The sequence below is a fragment of the Saccoglossus kowalevskii genome, chromosome 17 (assembly GCF_978046115.1).
Source record: "Saccoglossus kowalevskii chromosome 17, keSacKowa6.1, whole genome shotgun sequence".
Lineage (NCBI taxonomy): Eukaryota > Metazoa > Hemichordata > Enteropneusta > Harrimaniidae > Saccoglossus > Saccoglossus kowalevskii.
In genome coordinates, this window is record NC_140657.1 from 30,123,705 (window position 1) to 30,142,444 (window position 18,740).

An 18,740-nucleotide genomic window follows, 5' to 3' on the forward strand; every position below is an offset into this window, starting at 1 on the left:
AGATACTCCAATGCATTGGAAAGATCACATTTCTTCTCTCTGAATAGCCGAGCTCTAGTTGCAGAATCTTTACAACCAAGAACTAATCTGTCTCAAACCATTTTGTTTTCAAAAGTACCAAATTTACATGGGTCTGCTAGCGGACGAAGCCTTATCACAAATTGATCAACATTTCCCTTTGGTTGTTGTTCAGCATTGTGAAATACGTATCGCTCATATAGTATATTTCGTACTGGAACAAAGTGTGCTTCTAATTTGTCAAGAACAGTATCAGGCTCTTTTATCTCATCATCTGATAACTGTAAACGCTTGAGAACTTTCTTGCACTCTATACCCATCAACTTTTCCAGTGTTGCCACTAGTACTGGCTTGTCTTTCTTAGTAAGTTCTGTCGCTGCTACATAGTCTTCATAAGACTCGTGAGATGTTTGCCAGTTCACGGATACATTGCCATTACAATTCATATGCTCTGGAGTTGGAATTACACTGGTTACAGAATTATTCGCCATTTTAGTGCATTTATCAGGTCACCGTTTAAAATGTACTTACAGTCAGTTGATTGCAGGATTGCACTTGTAGCTGCTGTTATTAAAGTGTTTTGAAGGCTGGCTACTTCAAAAACGCGTTTCAGTACTAATTCAAAATGGCGGCCTCTGACGATGACTTAACGATCATGGATTTTAAAAGTTAAGAATACTTCACTTGCTTCTGAAGAAATGTACTTCTAGTGTTCGTGTTGTAATCCTGGTGTTCTTACTGTGATCCACACCCTCACATCCAAGAAGTAACCGCTTTTGATATCATATTATGGGTTCTATATCAAAATAAATCTAATGCTGTGCATAACAATACTCCATGATTTTTATTAGACAACCCGACCGGTCATGTGTTTACTGGAATGTTTACTGGAATCTTCGGGGAATAAAATAAGCCCATTATGGCTTGTTGTCCCCACCAGTTTGATTAATTTGGTCAGCTGAATATTAATAAATTGATGATGTATCAAATCTGCGTGATATCCATAATTTATCGAGTTTTTGTTTGAACGAATCAATACTATAACTGTCTACAATGTACTCAGGTAGTGCATTCCAATCATTGACAATACGTGTAGAAAAGAAGTTATGACGAACGGATTTGTAGCAACGTGTTTTGATAAGTTTCCACCTGTGACCTCTGGTTACAGATGAAGATAACTCAAAAAACACAGCTGGGTCAACATCACAATGTCCATGCAAGATCTTAAAGACTTGTATCATATCCCCTCTATGTCTTCTATAATCCAGCGTAGGTAGATTCAATGCAGATAACCTTCCCTCATACGATAAATCACTCAACCCAGTTACACAGCGAGTGAATCTTCTTTGGACATTTTCCACAGATCTCTTATCTTGCTTTGTAATGGGGTACCATACGCTACCACCATAATCAAGGTGGGGCCTCACCAATGCCTTGTACAATTTAGTAAATGATGATTGGTCCAAATGCCTAAAGCAACGCTTGATAAGACCACACATCCTATTAGCACTATTCACAACTTTAGCAATATGTTTACTAAATTTAAGATTGTCCTGGAATACAATACCAAGATCCTTTTCTTCATTAACCATATCAATAGGAAACACAACACCTTCTTTACTACGCATACTATAACTATAATCATCAAAGTCCTTCTTGGCAAACTGCATCACCTTACACTTTTTAACATGAAATTCTAATAACCATTTTCTTGACCACTCACAAAGACTGAAAATATCATTCTGAAGTTCTATTTGGTCCAGATGACTAAAAATACACTTGTACAACTTAGTGTCATCCGCAAAGAGTTTACACACTGACTTAACCGCATCTGGCAGATCATTAATAAAAAGTACAAAAAGAACAGGTCCCAGAACACTACCTTGCGGTATGCCACTCACCACAGGTAACCAACCAGAAAATTTACCATTTATAACCACCCGTTGATGTCTATTTGACAAAAAGTCCTCAATCCATCTAAGTAGTGATCCTCCAAATCCATATGCTTTCAACTTGTGTATTAGTCTTTTATGGGGAACGGTATCGAAAGCTTTTTGAAAATCGAAATAAATCACATCAACTTGTGCACCTCTGTCCATAGCATAAGTCCAATCCTCCAAAACTGTTAGAAGCTGGAGAATAGTACCACGTTTCTCTCGAAATCCAAACTGACAGTCAGATAGTAAGTTATTTACTTCCATATGACTCATAACAGCTGATCTCACAAGCTTTTCTAACAGTTTACAAATCACAGACGTTAAACTCACAGGTCGATAGTTTCCAGGATCCGACCTATTACCCTTCTTGAAAATACAAGTAACATTAGCCTCTTTCCATGCACTTGGAACAGTACCTTCGCCAACGGATTTTCGGAAGATAACAAATAAGGGTTCATAGATGACATTTGCCACCTCTTTAAGAAATCTAGGATGAAAATTATCAGGTACAGATGACTTGGATACATCTAAGCTCGATAAAAGTTTACGTACATCTTCCTTCGTAAAGATCACATGACATTTGCAAGTACCCTCAAAGAAATACTCCACACCGGGTAGCTCTCCATCTGGTTCATTGATGAACACAGAACTGAAGAAATCATTTAAAATGTTTGCTTTCTTTACAGAATCTGAGTGCATGATTCCATTACTGTCCATTAAATTTGGTATTTCTGATCTAATATTTATTTTTTCACCCACATACTTCCAAAATGCTTTGGGATTTTCTCCAATACAATCCACTAGTCCTTGCTCATATCTAGTTTTTACAAACCTTGTTGCCCTTGAAGCCTTATTTCTGTCGCCACAGTAAGTGGCATAGTCATTGTAACTTCTAGTATAAGTGTATCTTTTCCAAGATTTGTATTTCTTTTTAACAGCCCTCAGTGCCTTATTATCCATCCATAAAAGTGTTTTCCTACCAATAGACTTAGAAATTGGGATCACACGTTGAATGCAATTTTTCATCTTCTCATCAAACATATTCCATCCATTATTAATATCCAGGGTCTCCAAAATACTCCAGTCAACACTTCCAAGTATAACTCTAGCTTCATTATATCTACCTCGATAAAAATTATAATGAACAGCATTATTCTTATTCATGAAATAAGAATACTTCAAACATTATAGAAACATGATCACTAAGTCCAATGGGATTACCATATATAATATTCTCAGCATTATGCTCATTATCTATAAACAACAAGTCCAGTAACCTAGGAGTCTGCCCATCCCTATAACGGGTAGGTTTTGATAATAATTGCTGTAAATAATTATCCCGAACACATTCAATAAACTGAAAGGATATATGATTCTCACTTCTTGATGTAGTCCAACTATCCCAGCAGATGGTTGGAAAATTAAAATCTCCAACAATACAAATACTGTTTGAAGTTAGACAGCAGTTATTTAAAAGATCAAAGAGCAACTCAGTGTTATCATCATCAGAATTTGGGCTACGATAAATAGCTCCTAGTAACAAGTTACTTCCATTATTTAACTGAACTTTACACCATACATGTTCTCTGAAGCAGTGCTCATTAATTTCTGAACAGGGGGTAATTGGTAGTCCATGTTTAGCATAAATCCCTACACCACGAGAATGCTCCTTAATAGTTCCACACCAACAGTCATAACCAGGTAAAGTATATTCAGACATATGAATCTCATCAGCATTAAAATTCTCTGGAAACATTTCAGTAATAATTACAATATAAGGATCGCTTTCCCCAATAACAACACAAAGTTCATCCAACTTATTTAGTAAACTATCAGCATTCGTATAATAAATTTTCAACTTATTTACAGTACTTTCTACACTATTAACATTATTAGGTTCCAATATCTTAGTCTTCACCGGAGCGAAAGGGTTGGTCTTGGGATACTGCATGGACATCCTGAGACTTGGTTCTCGTAAAATTAGTTGAATGTTTGTTAATTATTTTCCCTCTACTGATAACCAGCCCTATTTCTCCTGCAGTACGTCTACTATCTAACTCCCTACGAAGAACAAAGTTTTCCTGTCGTTGTTTATATGTAAGGTCAGGTGTAATAAATATGATCTACATACTATCATTATCACTGTTATTAAGTTTCTTAGCATTAATCAATATTTGACGTTTGTCCTCAAAATTAATCACTGATGCTCGAAGAGGTCTGGTTTTATTTGGCTCCTTTTTTCCTAATCGAACAAGATTGCTCACTGGTTTAGTAAGACCAATCTCCTGTAGCACTGAGTGCACACTAGACATATCTTCATTTTTTCTCTCATCAGCACTATCCTTTACACTTTCTGGCAAGCGATGGAAAATGATGCTTAGTTTACGCTTATCACGTTCCTTTGCCTCCTCAACGGCCTCAGAAACCCGTTTATCTATGCTACTTTCAATATCATCCATCCTTTCTTCCAGTTTGGTTTGTCTAGTTTCTAACATGGACATCTTGCAAAGAATCTTTTTAACGCCTGGGAAAGCTGTTTTACAATGCTCACAAAAGCACATAATACTATCCTGATCTTTCATAATTGCATCATACAATACTTTGGTCATCTTCGAACATCTCAAACAATACCAGTGATCGCAAAAATCACATTGAAGGGCCTTGTCATTATCTCCAATAATTTTATCACAGTTCATACAACTACTTATCTCTGTTTGCTCTCCTGCATTTGCATGTTGTTTTCCTCTCTCCTCACCCCTCGATTCAGACGTACTACGTGTCGATCGAGTCGCCATGTTGTTGCCCCTGTGCTCTTTATCCAGTATGGGTGCCGCCATCTTGGATGCGCCGGTCGAAGATGGATCTTTTCTGAATCTCTGAGTTTCACACTTAGTACACAGCATAATATCACCCTGGCACAACCTGACATTCCTCTTCATATCACAGTCCTCACATTTCATGATTATCGATATAATATTCAGCAAAAATGTGATAATTTGGAATATACAGGAGCGCGAAAATCACATGCAACTCACTTACTACGCCACCAACGTAAAAAAAACAAACAAAAAAAAACAAAAAAACATCGTATATAAAGAAATTACAGTAAAGGACTACAGAGGGCGACATTTACATGCTAACACAATGTAAATATATAGAAGTGGTTTCCCTAACAATGGACACATATACCACCATCATAGCAACAATTAGTCAACAAGGTACACGTGGCTGGCTAGATCAAACTTGCAAGCCCAAACCAACAAACAAACACGAACTATTTGCATTTCTCTCCAGCAAAATTCAATCTAAACACTGTCCAGAAACAAATATTCATAACATCTGGCCACAGCATGTAATTACGAAGAGAAAGACATAAAAAAAGTGTTTTATATTTTATATTCATATGATACACTTTAAAATTTGTCATGCATGTTTTTTGTTTGCCTATATGTTTACCTTTCTCGACCCTGGTATTAATAAATAGAGAAACAACCATTCGGTGATAGAAAATGATGCCCAAGAAACTGCTTAGAAACTGAGCTGGCTAATATTAGGTTTTTCCATGGCTGCTCACAGGGAGCCCAGGAACTATGATGAAGTGTACGCAGTCCCTATGAGTTGGAGGGGGTATCGGCTGGTATCTAGTGTAAGAAATAGACAAGGGATGAAGGCTCCAGTCAGCTCACGATTTTTAAACTCGAAAAAACAGTCAAACAGAATGAAAAATAAAATCTAAAAAAAAATGCCAGCTTGAAGAATATTGGTTGCTCTTTCAAATTTTGCCAAAGCCATACCTATATTTGACCGATATCTTCAGATTAAATCAAGAAAACTACACAAATTGACTCCATTTATGAATAATTAACGGTTGCCCCGAAACCACGGCAGAGTTGGAGGCGTGGCCTGTTCAGAATGTGTCAACAACCAATCACAAGACTAGTTACGAAACCAGTAACCAGTCTCCTTTGTACGGAGTATTTGCATCATTCCCAAAAATTGGCCTTAGCCTCTTTGACTCAACGTTTTTTTGTAAAAGTATAATTGTTATTAAGTTGCACATTTTACAGTTTTTGTAACACAAAACAATTACATGGTTACGATGTGTTGCTAATCTTGGCAGTACTAATACACACTCACTTGATTTTGGTTGTCATGGAAGGCTTTAAATGAATTGCCAATTTTGAACAAAACCTGAACCATCTTTTTAGGGGATCTGAAAGTGAAATCAATGTTATTATTTTTAAATTACTTCATCATATATACAGTATCATTTATTTATATGCATTGTTTTTTTCAATGAAATATGCAGGAATCAGAAACCGTTGTTTGAAGGTTAGGTATTAAAGCGGGAGGGTCGTCACCTGCGCACGCGCTGAAATTGAGTCCCAAGCGATGATAACAACACATGCAAAGAACACAAAGGCTCATTGGTAGACGCTTGTTTGTAAACAATGACACGCTATTGCCACCTAACTTATGCGCAGGTGACGACTCCCTCGGTTTAACATTTGTAGTAATCCTTGAGTGATTTAGACCAGAGAATACAGAGAATGTGGCAGAGCGCCACCACCGGCATGTAAGTGGTTATATATATTACGCATGAAGATAGGGGGTCAAAGCATGGCGGATTGAAAAAGTTGTGAATGTTTTGGTTTTTACGTCTGTTGTGCACTGTAGTAATCGTAACGAGAAGTATGCTGTGGTTTTGCGTCAAACTGTCAAAAATTAATACTGGACATCAAATGGCTTCGCCGATAATTCATTTATGTCATAACTTAAGGTTATTCCATGGTGTGATCAACGATCGTGTTTATATGATCCACATTGCTTGCCGTCAAGTGAATGCTTTCATCTGTAGATCATCTTCTACGTTGTACACGCCGGTCAGCAAAGGAGAGAGGGTGCCCTTTATCAGTCGACCAGACATTGATATCAGCGGTATTATGAATAATATCGATTTAATGGAAAGGAATGTGAAAGCCAGGAATACGTTGATTGATTTCAAAGCTTTGGTAAGCAACTATTAAGAGTTATGATAATTCCCTGTCTATGGAGGTAAAACAATTACCACCATGGCCCACTCAAATGTGGATAATATATAAATTAAATGAAGCGACAGTTTTATTAACAAATAGCATCATGGTATGTACGCATCCTGATCAATAATAATAATAATAATAATAATAATGCCTTTATTGAAATCATATCCTGTTTAGGATCTGGATTTTTAAAATACAATAAAGTTTCAGATACATCATTGTGTAAGCGCATGCACTACTAATTGATAGAACACTTAATATAGTAAAATAATTTGCATTCTATACAAACACGTACACCTTTCAAATGTAGGCATCTCTATGGAAGGATATGCAACAGCACAAGGTTGCAGTTGACCAACTTGAAATTCAGAAGAAAAAAGTGAATCAGTTAGTGAAAAAGGTCAAACAGGTCAGTGACTAATATACCAGTATATAAATCTTTGTTGATGGTCAAGTTAAAAATTCATCAAAATCAAGCATTTCTGTCATATAAGAAAACCTAATCTGGGTCGTGCATGGTCAAATTTTGTTTAAATTCTGTAGATTCACCATCATGCAATCAAAATGGCTGACTGGTGGCCATTTTGTTTTAATGTTTTTTGTTCTGAGCCATATCTCTGACATGCATCAATGCATTTGTATCACAATCGAATTCAAGCATCTCTGCAACTCCTCAACTGGATCTCTTTGTGCATGTCAGATTTAATTCAAACTTTTTGTTTTTCAGATCAGATTCAAAATGGCCGACTGGTTGTCGTTTTGTTTTTACTAATTGCTGTTCCACTATCGTATATATCTTGTATTGCATATACAAAAGTCATATATTCATTTCAAGTGTTGTTTCAAAATGGCCGACTTGTTTCAGTTTTCTTTACTATGACTTGTTTAATGTTACTTACAGGAAAACTCAACTTCTGATGAAATACAACAAATGAAAGATGAAAGTAAACGGCTACGAAATGAATTGAAAAAAATTAAAGTAAGCGTAAAGATGGTCTGGTTTTTACCAGCATGACTGTCACCAGAACGCTGATGTACACAATTCTACTGTTTTACCAATATAAACCGTGATGTGATTCTTCCGATGCATACAGCTTGCTTTTCAACTTTTCACACTCGTTCACTTTTTTGTAGTAACTATAAAAATTTCTATTCTTACTGCAATTGCGCATATGATAACTAAGATATTAGTAACTACCTAATGCTGGTGTTAACATGTGGTACTGCTAAAAACAGCATTTCTATTTATTTTAAGCCTAGCTACCATACATTATCTCTGGTATTAAGGTCAAGTATTGTTTTTTTTTCACAAACTAGACAATTTAAAACCTAGTGAAATTTCTCTGCAACCACTAAAAATAAACTTCCATATCTATTCTATATTTTTATAGAGTTTATATTCTAATGTATCTGAAGAATTATACAATATTGTACTGAAACTCCCAAACTTTACACATTCTAACACGGTAAGTACACACCTTTCCCTCAGTTGGTATATATCACTATATAAAAGCTAACATTTTATAAAAAATCTGATCTTGAAGATGCAATAAAATTGTAGCAGAAGAACTCCTCTGCATTTTTACCAAGTTGACAATAATGAATGCAAATATTCAAACACGAAATTAACGTCAAAGGGAAAGTGCTGCATTTTTTTCCCATGGCTATATATTAACTCACACTGAACTAAAGTCTTCTTTGTGATACCACCTAAGTAAACACCTGGTCACATGTATCAAGACATATATTTATGATAATATGCAAATTAGCTAGAAATTGAATTTTGAATTGATCATGTATTTTTTGTTGACTAAAAATTCATGCATAACCAGCTGTCTAGGTGCTGTTCGCATATGCATAGCCAGATGTCTAGGTGCTGTTCACATATGCATAGCCAGCTTTCTAGGTGCTACCTGTTTGCATATGTACAGCCAGCCAGCATTTTGGCTCAACCTGAACCACATCTCAATGTAAGAATGAAAGAACGCTCACATTTCAGTGCTTGATTAGTGTTATTTACTTCATAGCCATCTGGTATGACTGAACTTATAACACATAGATTTGGTGATCAGCTAAAATTACAACCATGGATCAAAAACCATGTGGTTCTGGGAAAAGTCTTGGATGTCCTGTCCTTTGAGTAAGTGTTTAAATATTGTTATGCACATAATATATTTTAGTGGTTTGATTTTAACAGACCAACTGTGTGTTGGTCATTTTATTTTTGTGCGAGAGATTGCACTATCCTGTCGTGTGATATTTATGTCATTCTGTTTTGTGGTTGGATCTGTAATATGGCTTATAATTTTACATAAACCACATAATTTTAGAATCTACAAGGGTGAGCCAAAAAGTAATGCCATTTTGTTCAGAACAGGTATAATTACCAACACAGGAACATATACCACACATTAAAATGAAGCTGGTCCTCTGTGGATCACATCCCATGTTCCACCTTTGAATGAGAGCATGTATTTCTGCCCTGTCAAATTCTGTTGACTGTTTATTGAACCACTTCTTCACTACAGTTTTCACTTCCTTGTCACTGGAATAATATTTGCCTTTCAAACCCACTTTCATGGGGCTGAAGAGATGATAGTCTGAAGGTGCTAAACCTGGTGAGTAATGAGGATGTGGTAAAGTTGTCCACCCAAATGAGTCCCCCTTGTCCAGATGCTTGTGTGTGGTTGATTATTCGCATGCAGATAATTGTCGATTGGCAAGTTGGATCTTACTCGATTCTTGCTCTGAGCCTCGTCAGGGTCTCAATGTACATTGTGTAGGTCTCATAACTTATTTTTTTCCTTTTGGCTAGTTATCAACCAGAATGACAACTTGAGCATCCTAATTTCCTAATGACCTTTGCACTCACAGTTGTCACTTTTTCATCTTTCAGACAATGGACCAACCAGCATACATTGCTATAATGTAAAGTATTGTCATCAAAGACATTTTGTAATCATCTGTGAATGCCTACAGGGGTTTCTGTCTTAGCAACAAGAAATTCAATCAGTGCTATTTATTTTTATACAACTCTAAGGGGGGGTAGCCAATTTGAATTTTTCTTACAAATCTGAAAACCTAAAAAGTAAGAAACAAAATATGTCAATACGTAAATGATATAATCATCCCTGAAACTACGAAAATTTTCAGTTATTCTTATCAAAACTTAATAATAATAATAATAATAATAATGAATTTATTGCATCCTTAGAAATAATTTCCATTGGTTGACAGCAATAAAATGTTAGTAATAAAGTACAATACATATAAAACTAAAGTAAAAGTAAAATGTCAGTTATTGTTATTTCGGATTTCAAATATGAAATAAAGTGAATTGCATAACTTTTTGACTCACCCTAGTAATATTTTTACCATTTAACATGTCAGTTCCTGAGATTTTATGATGTATCTTATGCATTTAGTTTATTAATACCTATATATGTGTGCTATAGACTATAAAGTTGCCGCAAATTGTTGCGATGAACGATTTGTTTTAATAGTGCCATATTTCTTTTGTTTTGCAGACATTCTCATGTTCAACCTGGTGTATGTTATCTCAAAAAGGAGGCTGCTTTACTTGAGCAAGGTCTGCTGTTTTGGATGTCTGACAAATTAAAAGAAAATAATTGTTTACATCTCTGCTGTCCAGAGATGTTCAAGCCTATTATAGTGGTAAGAACTTTCGCATTGCATGCTGGGTATTGTAAATTTTATTGTAAACTACTGTAAAAATTGTAAACAAATACTGACAACATCTTGAGGCAACATTTTGTGTACTTTCCATTGTCTGAAAAAAAATTTGGTTTGATTTTGTTGTGAAAGGTGAAAATATTTGCCTTTGAAGTCAAGGGCTAAAGATCAAAGGGTTGAATGCACAACATCTGTACTGCAGGCGGCTTTTGTTTCGCATTGTTGTTGTAGGAGGGATTTCTTTATGACTAAAAATAACATAGATGCTGCCATCATTTATTTTAAAGATTATAAACAATGATAATTACTAAGGAAAACAAGACTAGAATTTAAATAATCCAGGGTGACAGCAGAGTTGACTTTTCGTGTAACTGTTAGCGATGAGTGATACAACAGATTCTTTTAGTCATCTTCTGATAGAATAAGTTTACGGAACGATTTAAACATATTGCCCATATGTTTACAAATGCAGTTGTGTATAGTTCACCTTGCTTCAGTGTTTGTAAGTAACAAGAATTGGAAAATAACTATGCGATACTCACTAGAAGTTAGTTAATCCACAAGCATCTGAGGGAATTACCTAAAATGCTCAAAAGAGCCGTGTTTAAGAATGTGTATTTAACAATATAGTAAGCTTTCAAGTAATTTAACGATCACACATCCTAGTACTTTATGGGCCAGGGTATTGTCCTATAACACTGATCATTTCCAATTAAATCTTACGTACCTTGATTTTTGATCTTTGATGGGTGAAAAGTCAAAACCAAAAAAAAATGTTCTTTTCCTCATGGTTTGTAAATTGCAGAACTATGAGCTACTAAATGACAATATTGACATTTTTTTTATGTTGTGTTTTTATTAGGAAGGATGTGGATTAGAACTGGAGGATCCATCACAGGTATAGTCAACCCTTGAATACCAAAGTCCACATTTGTCTTCTGTATTAAATAAATCTGCTTAACTTTTTGCATATTTTTATGTATATTTAATTATAGAAAGAAATTATAGAAAAATTTATAAAAATATGCAAAATTCTACACTTGAGAAAAGTTAGATGTTATCATTATTACATGACTTCTGTCTTGCCTGAATTCAATAAATCCTGGCGTTTGCCTACCCTTGCATACAGTCTCTTGTTTATTTGTTGTATTTTTCTTAATAAAATAAAATGTTGTAAAATAAAATAAATTTTGTTATCATGTTTTAATATTTGTATTCAAACTGTATCTTGAGAGAAACAATATAATACATGATTTATCGTAAAATGAAAAATTTGCAACTATTATAACAGTATTTGTTCAACGAAATGTTGAAAACTTGAATGTGCTCAGGTCTGTGCAAGTCTGACATGCCTGTTATACACTATGATGTTTATGAGTATTAGTGCTATCAGCTTGTAAATAAACTATGAGTTTCTGTAAACATAGGTTATGCAAGTGGGTAACAGGACACATTAGCATAGCATAAACACTTGCCTGGGGCAAATGAATTGGGCCTTTAAAGGCACAACATTGGCGCCGTGGGCGGCTTTTGTCTTGTGTTGTTGTAGGAGAGGATTTTTTAAATTAACAAAGATGATGTAACATACTAAATATCACATCAATGTGATTACGATAAATTTGATTTTTATGTCACTTTTTGTTAAATTAAACTTTTTAAACTCCAGGATAGTAAGAGTAATTGAGCTCGTTTCCATTTGTATTCAATTCAAGATGGCTGCCAAACCATGTGACTTAATGATATGTAAACTCTAATGCCCTTGGTAGATAAATACTAAAATGCAATTTCAGATCAATGTGCCTAGTGGTTCTGAAGAAGGAGATTTTGATTTTTTTTTATAGAAAATCCATTAATCGTAACATTACCACTTAGCTTTTGATTTGTTAAATGGATAGCACAGCAAGGAATCAGATTTCTTCAAACCTCAGATAAGTTTCCAAATTATCACTTTTGTTTTTTCTTTAAACCAATCTGTCCAGTGAACCATGTGACCAATCATAAAAATGCATGATAAGTACCTGGTACCACAGCACAATGAACTGATTTAATTTTACGTTATTTGAAATTTATATACTTTCTATCTCCTGATAGGTTTACTCTGTTATCGCTAGTGATGATGTTCTACATCTTGCTGGAGTCTCCATTATGTCATTGGCTGGTAAGTGGTGTATAGCACATTTATGTAGTGAATAATTATATCACTGAATAAAACCGGCCTTGATTTCATCATGGTCATGTTATTTAAAACATAAGCACAAAGCTTGTGACACAGCTGTTGCAAAGAGTGTACAGTCTTGGCTGCAATGGAGATTCTGTTGCTGAATCAGATCAGATTATAACACATGCTGCTAGGGAAGTTCTAGAATGCCCATAGCCACTATGACACAGCAATGGCACAAGTTGTGGTTACCTTCACCATAGAGTGAATTGAGATCAGGAAGTCATCATGCACTTGTTAACAAGGAAATATTCGTAGCAAGTGTCATGTATAGATACATGATTACACGATTCATCATCTCTCATTTCACCTATACGTGAAGGATCAATGAGACAGGCTAACATTTCGGCATCTATAAGTCTGGTGTCAACATACTGGTCATGGTGAGCATGCACAATACTGACTGAAAACCTTTAAAAATGTTTTACGTTTGTAGTATCAAGAAACAAACAAATGTTGTTACAATGCAAGTATTTCCATCTATTGATGTGAGATAAATAATATCCAAGATAATTAATATATTGTGCAGAAAAAGTAATTTATATAGCAAGAATATTTAATTTGCATATGAATACCAGACCCCCTAGGATCGACAAAATTAATCATTTGAATGTTACATGGCAGTTTCAGTTGAAACAAATTGTTCTAAATTGTGTTAAATGTCCTAATTTTGAGTGATTTGAATGTTTGTATGACAATCCTGTTATTTGATATTAATATTAATATTTATTATGTTATTTTCTCACTTTAAACATATGCGCATTGTGAATGAACTTTCTTTGTAGGTGCATGTGTATTGCTTACTTAGCACCGATATTGTAAAACTTTTTTATTTTTTTTCATTAGCTAATTACATGATGGCTGTTTTTGAATATGACAGTTTACCGCATAGGTATGGTGTACATTTTCTCGTCATTGAAATCGATTCTGTTGACATACTGTGAGCCGATTAATTGCCAGTGTCACTGCTAGAAATTTTCACGAATTGACGACTTTATGGCATTCGTCTCTGACACTTCTCATCATAAGACCCCAGAGAAGTTTTCACTTCTTCAAAATTTCATGATTTTCACTGAAATTTGTCTCGGTTGAAATTAAACAGCAATTTATCCTTACTTTAGCTCAACAGCCATGTGTCTATTTTCCTTTCCCTTGTCCAAAGTTATTTAATATGATAATATTTTTTTTTTGATTTTTTTTTATTCTCAGGTGCTTTACATTTGGTCGTAATTATGATCCATCAAAAGGTAGAATATTCTTTTATTTTGATATTCTAGTTTTTGTTTCAAAAGATATTATCGAAGTCTTTCAAATCAAAGTGACAAATTCATCACATTTTTTTTCAAAATTACAGAAATAAATCATCAATTAGTTTCATGAATATTTTCTCTTCTAATAAAACTTTTCATTCTCATTTTTTGGGGAATTTCTTCAATTCAACAATTTCATTTCAGAGAGCAAGACATTCTCAAGTTTATGCAGTATGCAGCAATCAAGTATGGTGAGATTTTAAGAAAAATTGAATCGAATATTTAATTATACATGTATGCCAAAGTAATAAACTGTAGAATGCTAGTTTAATGTGGTTTCCATGGCATTGGTTTCCATGGCATTGGTTTCCATATAACATGTTTTTTCATCAAACCTAACAAATTGATTGAGCTTGTGGCACAACTGCTTTGGACTGCAAATTATACTGCAAACCACAGATGTACATTCAAATTTATTTCTGTGAGCAATTGAATATTGTGGATCACACTTTGTGGTTTTCAAATAATTGACCTACATTAGTCGCCAAGCTTTTTGTTTGAAAGGCTAATCTTAAATTTTGAATTAATTCTAAATATGCCTCCAGTACTCTCAGCACACTAAAGTACTTTCTAAGCTTTCTTTCATTCGATCTTAGACTTTCATTCATGATAGTGCGAACATTTTTTGAAATCTAAAAGTAATTTACCATTAGTGACTGATAAATTTATTTACAGGTCCAGCTGTGCGGCATAACTCATAATTCATTTGATGAAAGCAATCACTTGATGGATGAATATTTATTATTTCTACAGGATCTTTATTCTCAGTTAAACATACATATGCGGTTAGTATCATTCTATATACCTATATACCATGTGGTGACAATACAAATAAAATTTTAGAAACACCACCAGAAAGTGTGGAATTATGTTCATATCAATAAACCCACACAATTAGTGAGTGTTGTATTGGGGCAGCCAATTTGCAAACTTGCTACCGAATTGGCTAACTTCTTAGGTTTTGACTAAACAATTGGCTTTAGAATTTCGCTGGTGCCGACTTGTGACCGCGTCCACTCTCGGTGAGTGAAAAAAATGGGAACATTGGAAGATTTGGTAATATGTTGCATTGCCAGCCGGTGCACAGTGCTGAACATAAGTTAATGCCTAATGTCTGTATTTTCCCTGAATCGCCATCAGAATCTGTAATAGCTCAGTCATTAGAAGCTCTACCTGCTGCAGTTGATGTGAGATTTGAACGCCTTCCTTGGCCAACTTTTTTAATAGTTGATGAAAAATTCTATCTGCTTGTCAACTCCAGCCTATGCACCTTGAATAAAGCTGCATAATCTTAAAGGGCAAGTCAAGCCTAACTAATTTGCATCAGTATTTCCCATGCTATAGATGAAATCATTTTCTCAATTTCTGACAACAGATTCTATGTTGCCATACTTTACCCATAATCCTTTGCTGAAGAATCAAGATGGCGGTCTACATAAATTGATGAAAAATTGAATATCTAGAGAATGAGAAGTGATATAAAAAAACTGTAAATTGCATGTTCTTACATTTGCCAAGCTCTTTGGTCGGGGAGCATTATGTTGTTAGCCTTGACTTCCCCTTCAAATTTGCTGCTTAATCTGATTTACAATATCAGTGTTACAAATTATGTTGCAGTTATCTGTGGAAATTACACTCTTATTATTTATATTACAAAATAATTTTATGATAATGCCAAAAATGTGACTTTATATGGTTGTTTACATGTACTTTTAGAACGGTGAATGTACCTATCGGTCAGTTAGACCCATGTATGTACAGAAAATCTGCCATACAGATGTGGTTACCATCACAGAACACGTATCAAGAGGTTAGTTATTGTTTTAATTTTATTTTAGTAAAATTACTGTGTTAGATATATATGTAATATACCTTTTTTGCTATATTTTACATTCAACTCGTCAAAAATCAGTGAAAATAAATTCCATACAAAACACCTGAAAAGACTTTTCAGCTAAAATTAATTCCAGCTAAAATAAAGTATTTTAAAGTATATAGTATATGTTTTTTTCAAATACCGGTAACTGTGAATGGTATTTTTTTTTTATTTATTAGGTAGCATCTGTTTATAACTGCACTGATTTTATAAGTCGAAGATTAAAATTTAGATATCCATGCAATCCATCAGAGTCTGCTGTAATCAGTCGTAAACGACATTATTGTCACACGGTGAGTTCAATATTAGATAATTTATATATTTACTGAATTTTGTCTTCACAAATATCATAAAATTATGAACATTTCTAGCAGTGAAAAGTCCTACATTAATGCACTGCTGAGACTTTGATCAAACACTATTCAACATTCCTAATTGAGTAGAACATTCTCTTTCTTCTTTATTATCTGTCACTTATTTAGTTTTGTACATTATGGTTTCTTCTTCTTAACTCTAGGTGTTTGGTACAGCAATGTGTGTTCCATCTGTTATAGCTATTTTGCTAGAAAACTGCCAACAAAAGGTGAAATATGTCCACAAATTGATTGATTCCCTTACATGTATATTTCATTTTTATTCTCAACATGTCAGTTAAATCATATTATGATCACAATCAACAAATCAGTTGAATCAGATTTTAATGATAGTTAAAAAAACCAGTTAAATTAAATTATGAAACTAAAATTATCGTTTACTCCAAAGAGCCAATCAAGTGACCTTGTACAATTGGTCAATAATAATTTGGTACATAATACATAATGTGCATTCAAAAGTTATTGCTAGTTTCTGTTTAACTGTATTTACTTTCTTACTCAGGATGGTTCTGTCGTATTTCCCTCGGCTTTGTGGCCTTATACATTTGGGTGCCAGGGAATTGATGTCAAGACTCTGGAACAGGATTGATGTCAACACTAGATTGGAATAGAATTGATGTCAACACCAGATTGGAACAGGATTGATGTCAACACCAGATTGGAACAGGATTGATGTCAACACCTGATTGGAACAGGATTTATGTCAACACCAGATTGGAACAGGATTGATGTCAACACCAGATTGGAACAGGATTGATGTCAACACCAGATTAGAACAGGATTGATGTCAACACTAGATTGGAACCGGATTGATGTCATCACCAGATTCCAGATGTTCCAGAATCATATTGTCATCTGTTCATTATAAGCTTGGTAGTTTTGAATCCATACGTGTGCCATATGTCATACATCACTTGGAATGTGTAAATTCACAAAATATTAATTTTTATATTATTTATATTTGCTGGAATATAATGAATGAAAATAATAACATAATATGTATCATCTTGAAGAAGTGAAATAAAGTACATAATTTTTATGAGTTAAAGCATATTTTAATCTGCCTGATACCCGAAAAGTCACACATCCTGGTACTTTCTGGGGTCTCACATCCTGGTACTTTCTGGGGTCACACATCCTGGTACTTTCTGGGGTCACACATCCTGGTACTTTCTGGGGTCACACATCCTGGTACTTTCTTGGGTCACACATCCTGGTACTTTCAGGTTTCACACATCCTGATACTTTTTGTGGTGCAAATTCAATGATAAGTTTTCAATTATTAGAAATCATTTCTGTTATAGGGAAACAAGACAATGCATTACCAGGATGTGTGACCTTTTAAGAGTTATACAGAAGACCTCATTTGAGTTATCGACCAGGGTTCCACCATGTTTTTAACTGCCTTGCTGAGTGTGTCATCACCAAATAGTTTACCATTATTTTAAACTGACTAAGGAGTCTTGAAGACAATGTTATTTTAGTCTGACAATGTTGATGAAATGAACACCAGAGGGCGCAGTCCTACATTCTGTTTGGCAACTCTAGTTCTTGAAATGACAGATTCTGTAGGTCATATAAAGCACCACGGGCATCACACACATGTTCTATTTTTACCTTGGCCGTATAATCAAAGATGAAAGGGAAAGGTTTATTAAGGGAAAAATGTCGTCATTATTACTAAATGTTTTTGTGTACACTATAACTTTACTAATTCTATTCCAAACTGTACCAAACTAGATCACCTATTTATTGGTATAAAATCATGTCTTTGTGCATGAAAATATCATGCAAAAATTAAGAAAGTAGTAGTCAAATTATGATAACAAATATTGACTGTTTCTACTGGACTGATTAGTGGTGGGTGATACACTGGTCACTGGTCTCTGTGGGAATATGCATTGCTATACATGTTCAATGAAGTACATCATTTATCTTGTAATAACTATCATTGGTAATGTATCTCCCACAGAAAACAAGATGTCAGATAATCATTGTAAGCACTTCTTATAAAGCTTAGAGTACGAAACATTTGATGAAAATCTGAAGCCAGTAGAAAATCATATCAGTTCAGTTCAAAGTTATTAAAACAAAAATATGTAATGAACAAAAAGTTGCATCCACATTTTGAAAGAAAAAAAATGTACTGGATGGAATATGTCAAACATGTGATTGGTAGTCTCCATGGTAACAAAATATTTGAACTCTATGCAGTCATAGTTCATCAATCCATGCCATTTCATTACTACTGCATGTATCAAAGCTCCAGTTGGTA

The 18,740-nt window shown here is 34.4% G+C and overlaps 1 protein-coding gene across 1 annotated transcript; it reads left to right on the forward strand.

Moving 5' to 3' along the window:
• The first annotated feature begins 6,565 nt into the window (after positions 1-6,565).
• On the forward strand, positions 6,566-17,513 carry LOC100366657 (uncharacterized). Its single transcript, XM_006815938.3, has 16 exons — positions 6,566-6,967; positions 7,305-7,403; positions 7,896-7,973; positions 8,386-8,460; positions 9,022-9,134; positions 10,522-10,669; positions 11,550-11,585; positions 12,779-12,845; positions 13,752-13,797; positions 14,115-14,152; positions 14,360-14,406; positions 14,891-15,000; positions 15,932-16,025; positions 16,271-16,384; positions 16,609-16,674; positions 16,968-17,513. Exons 1-16 carry the CDS (start codon positions 6,599-6,601, stop codon positions 17,052-17,054), a joined length of 1,587 nt encoding a protein of 528 aa, XP_006816001.3. The 5' UTR covers positions 6,566-6,598; the 3' UTR covers positions 17,055-17,513.
• Positions 17,514-18,740: the final 1,227 nt, after the last annotated feature.